The following is a 4965-nucleotide window of genomic DNA, read 5'->3' on the forward strand; positions in this document are numbered from 1 at the left end:
TCCTCGGTTTATCCTCTTTTTTCCTCCTAAATGATGAAAACACAAATTATTCTGTTTGTTTTCTCTTAAAACCTTTATAAATCTCCTCTGCTCCCACCGCCCGACGTTCTGCAGCGCTCTTCTCATTTCACCGCTCGCTCGCAGCTTATCCCTTCTCACGTCTTTGCTCGTTTTGCTCGGCTGTTTGCAGAGCTCCCATAGACGTGAGTGGAGAGCTGTGTGCATCCTTGGCCGCAGCACCAGTCAGGGCTCAGGGTTATAGGACCCCAGTCTATCAGGCATTAGATGGGATTACCCCTGCAGGTCTAGGCTATTCGGCTCTCAGAGGATCTCCTAGTATGTAATTGTAGCAAACCCTCAGCGGTGAGACACATTGGGTCGGGTCTTCACGGCGATGCTGACTTCCAGGGTTTGTCCCACAGTGGATATTTATCCCATTTCCATAGGAGCGATGCACTAATCCTGGACTCCTGTGTGAGTGAAGCCGCCTTCCATGTGACGACCTTGTGCCGAGGCTGCATTATAGTGGTACATGATTCTAATCCGTGTTGTCTCTCCCTCAGATTTATGAGTTCGGCCGTCTCCTCGCCCCCTCTGGGGAGCACACAGGATGCCGTTTATAAGGCCCTGCTCCATCTCCCCTGTGGCCTGGCCCTGGGTCCCTCTCTGTCGCGGGAGGGACTCGGTGTGTGGTGCGTTGGCAGAGCTTTACCTGGAGGCGCGCTCATTGCTTCCTGCGGTCTAGAATTGGGAGCAGCTGAGGTGTGTGACCTGTGGGCAGCAGCGGTCAGTATCCGTCGGTCCATACTATCATCCATTCACTCTCCTTTTATGTCCTTATAGGAAGATCCCGCATTGTCGTTACACCCAGGGGACGGCTGGTGGCTCAGGTATGGATCGTTTTGTACCTACATATCTATTACTTTTCTCTTGGTGTCTTAGATTGCGTAGAAGCTTAAAGGAACACTCCATCCAAAAAATAATCCACTGTCCCATGTCTAGTGCAGGGGTCGTTGAGCTGGAGCCTGGTAGGTTTAATGTAAGGGATGACAGTGGTTCTAAAAATGATACCATCACCGATTTCCCACCGCTCCTGTTCAGACACTTAAGTGTCCCTGAATTCGAGGGGCTGTCCACTTTATAGATAAAAACTGAAAAAGTATTACATTGGGAAAGGCTGAAAAAAGACAATCATCCCTGTACCATGTAAACCATGTACGCTTCGATCTCTGCATCCAGACGGTGAAGATGGAGGCGCTCCGTTCATTACACCATGTCGCCTTCTCATTGTCTTCCACGCTTCTGTGCAGACACAACGTATCCGGCACTTGCTCGGATCGTCTGTATCTCACAGATCTCATAGCTTCACACATCCAGCACCTGCACAGACACGGGGACGGCCGAGGAGGCGATACCTGGCAGACACTGGGATGATTTCCAGGTCTTACTCGGTCGCACTGACCTCCCGACTTCTGGTGTTTTGCAGGTTTGTGAGGAAAAATGCCCAGAATCAAAATGTGAAGTTCTGTAATCTTGGAGGAATTGTCCATCTCCAGGTCACGGCGTCGATCCCGGCAGGTTCTGAGCTGCTCCTTCCCCTAGAGGAGCACGTGGTCTGTGATGAAGATAATGGAGGAACTGCGCACTCTCCAGAGTCCTTGAGAGACTCTTCTGTCAATGACTCGGTGCCGTTAGCAGCAGAGACGAATAATGACGGACTGGCTGTGGAAACCAAGAAGGTTTTGGCCAAATCAGATTGTTCTTTATCATCCCAGCAACCTGAAGAGTTGACGGCGACTCCTCAACCAAAGTGCTGCACCTCAGTCGGAGGGTCTGGGCTAGAGACGACAGCGGTCACCGCTGAGCAAGAAGAGGTCTTGACACCGCTTGTTCCAGAACCAGAGGGGGCTAAGCTGTCTATTAATATAGAGGAGGCTGAACGCACGCAAACTGCAGGTCTGTCCTAGATCTTATCAATACATTACCACTTATACTCTGCTATTGGAGAGAGGAGGCCACCGTGATGTGCCGCAATCTCGCTCCATTCATTTAAAGGCCCAGCAGCAGTGGGACCCCAAGATATCAAGAATTTTCTGCATGTCCTGCGGATACTTCTTAAGGAACTGCTGAAAATACAGATCCCTTTACTGTATTTCTGCAGCGAAACAAGTAGCATAAAAAAAAATGCAGCAGATTTGCAGCACCTTTTAGCCAGTATATTGCAGAAAGTGAAATCGGCAACATACCTCTTTACGCTGTGTGTTCTACCCATGTGCATGAGCATGGACGGTTGTCAGCTGCCTTCCTCCGTCTGCGCTAATGACCAGGGGGGTCTAAGGCTGTGTGCCTGCTATGCGTTTTTCAAGCGTTTTTGATGCGTAATTTCCGCAGCGGAAACGCTTTAAAAATGCTTGGTAATACGTGCCCCATTGTCCCCAATGAAAACCCTCATGTTCTGTGCACATGCTGCGGAATTTTCTGCAGCGGATTTTCTGGCGGAAAAATCCACAGCATGTCCATTATTTTGTGCGGATTTGACTACTCAATACATTTGAAAAACGCAAGTCAAATCCACATGTAAAAACGCTGCAAAAATGCTTAAACGCATGTAAAATCTGTGTTTTTACTGCCAAGGACATGCAGAAACGCTGCGGAAATTTTCTGCATCGTGGGCACATAGCCTAAGGGTTTTAGTAGCCACAATAGGAGCTCTGTTCAATGCCGCCTGTTGCAAAAGAGTGTAATATACAGCACCTGAGCTTGTGCCGTTCTCATACTGTGCAATAAGCTGCTGGTATGTATGGAGTTAGTGCCAAGCACCGGGATTGTACAGCAGATGTCGCCATATATGTGGCATTCAGCACATGATCACTGCTGACCTATATTAATGTATTTTTCTACTTTATAGGTTCTTCAGAAGACGTGAGGTGTGTAAAGGAGATGACGTCTGACAAGCCCAGTAATGCAAGGTCCCAAAATGTCTCAGTACCATCCGATGTTCCTGCAGCTGCGACCAGGCAGGTTCACGAGAGCAATGATGAACTCTGCAGCGTGGGGCATTTACCTGGAGAAACGAGTAAGTTGAAAGGTGACGAGACAGAGGTCCAAGATGCAAGACTGTCCAGTCACCAGGATAGGAGAAACTCCAAGGTGAAATGTCCTGAGACTCCAGGAGAAAGCAATGAAGGCCGAGGTAAGGTGCCCCGACTGGAGGAACACACCGATCACCCAGAAAATGCCAGGAAGGGGACAAAGACTAAAGGGACCAAGGCGGAAGACCCATCGAAACGCAAATTTCATTGTAAAGATTGCAGCAAAAGTTTCTTCCAACTGGGTCATCTGAAGAGACACAGCTTCACCCACACCGGACTCAAACCGTTCCTGTGCCCGGAGTGCGGGAAGGCGTACTGCTCCGAGGAGAGCTACAAGGCGCACTTACTGGGTCACCAAGGCCTGCGTCCCTTTAAGTGTCCCCAGTGTGATAAAGCATATGGCACCCAGCGCGACCTGAAGGAGCACTCTGTGCTGCACACGGGGCAGCGCCCTTACTGCTGCGAGGACTGCGGAAAGAGCTTTGCCCGACGACCAACCTTACGCGTTCACCGCAAGAAATACTGCACGCCCCGGAGCAGCGAGGCGAAGGCTCTCCTGCAGTGCGGCGTCTGTGATAAGCAGCTGGCCAACGTCTGCTCGCTGCGTAACCACATGCTTATACACACAGGGGAGAAGCCGTACACGTGCACAGAGTGCGGCGGCACTTTCCGCCACAGAGGAAGTCTGCGGATCCACCAGCGGCTGCACACCGGTGAGAGGCCTTATAAATGCCAGTACTGCGGAGACGGCTTCCCGCAGCAGCCAGAACTGAAGCGACATTTAATCGCACACACTGGGGAAATGCATCTGTGTACCGTCTGCGGCAAAGCATTAAAAGACCCTCACACTTTACGCGTCCATGAGCGACTACACACAGGCGATCGCCCATTCCTCTGCAAGTATTGCGGCAAATCCTACCCACAAGCAACCAAGCTCCGGCGGCATCTTAAATCCCATCTGGAGGAGAAGCCGTACCGCTGCCATGTGTGCGGGATGGGCTACTCTTTTCAGCAAAGTCTGAACCGTCATCTTCACAGCCACAGAGACGAAGGGCAGAAGTCTGTAGCTGTGGGTGCCAGAGAGGTAGCAATGGAGGACGCTGAGCCGGGGCACACGCTGCTGCTGGTGCAGGTGGATGACAGCTCAGAAAAGATATTGGTTGCTGGCTGCGCAGACACCTCTGAGCTGGGAAACTCCCCCGGTCCATTACTCCCCATCATATCAGAGACCATAGCGACCATTAGGGACCATGAGGACGGCCTCCTCCAGAAAGAGCACAGCCCCAGCGTCTTACTAGTCTCACAGACTCTTGAGTTCAGCACAGTAGCTGAGGTGGTGGTGGAAATAGGGGTGTAAGTGTGACCCTCAAAACTGCCGGTATAAAGTGTTTCATCTCTGATTTGCTGGTTTCCTAATTTGACTAAATCTGTCTTCATTTTGTCAATCAGTGGGGCAGGGAAACTGCTATTATCTCAGACCGTCACTGCACAGAACACGTCTCCTCCAGAGTCCAGAGGTGGCGGCTTTACACCACTCCATCCGTAATATTACGGGGTCTCCACTTCGTGGCTGAGTTGCTGCGGTTCCTTCCACTTCTCAGTAATATCACTCACAGGTGATGGGGAAGATCCAGGAGGAGAAATGTCATGGACGGACTTGTTCCCCCGGTGGCTCCTACTACCGGACCGCGCTGGTATCAGGGAGCTCCGTACCACCGGCCGCTCCATCACACAGGGGGTGGGAAGCGGGAGGTTAGACATCAGGGGCAGGGGGCCGGAGGGTATACACCGGGTCGGGGGGTGAGGGTTATACACTAGGGCCAGATATACAGCAGGGGCGGGGGGCCGGAGGTTATACCCCGAAGGCTCCTAT

The 4965-nt window shown here is 51.5% G+C and overlaps 1 protein-coding gene across 1 annotated transcript in view; it reads left to right on the forward strand.

Moving 5' to 3' along the window:
- Positions 1–4488, forward strand: part of ZNF408 (zinc finger protein 408) — an 8689-nt gene extending 4201 nt beyond the window's left edge. Inside the window, exons 2-5 of the mRNA XM_073658873.1 lie at positions 564–762; positions 844–890; positions 1487–1956; positions 2909–4488. Of these exons, the coding sequence (XP_073514974.1) occupies positions 568–762; positions 844–890; positions 1487–1956; positions 2909–4449 (2253 nt within the window). The 5' untranslated portion in view covers positions 564–567 and the 3' untranslated portion in view covers positions 4450–4488. The remainder of the gene's footprint in view (positions 1–563; positions 763–843; positions 891–1486; positions 1957–2908) is intronic.
- The last annotated feature ends 477 nt before the right edge of the window (positions 4489–4965 follow it).

The sequence above is a fragment of the Phyllobates terribilis genome, unplaced genomic scaffold (genome assembly GCF_046119375.1).
Source record: "Phyllobates terribilis strain yellow unplaced genomic scaffold, ASM4611937v1 Scaffold_13__5_contigs__length_258822181, whole genome shotgun sequence".
NCBI classification, from domain to species: Eukaryota; Metazoa; Chordata; class Amphibia; order Anura; family Dendrobatidae; genus Phyllobates; species Phyllobates terribilis.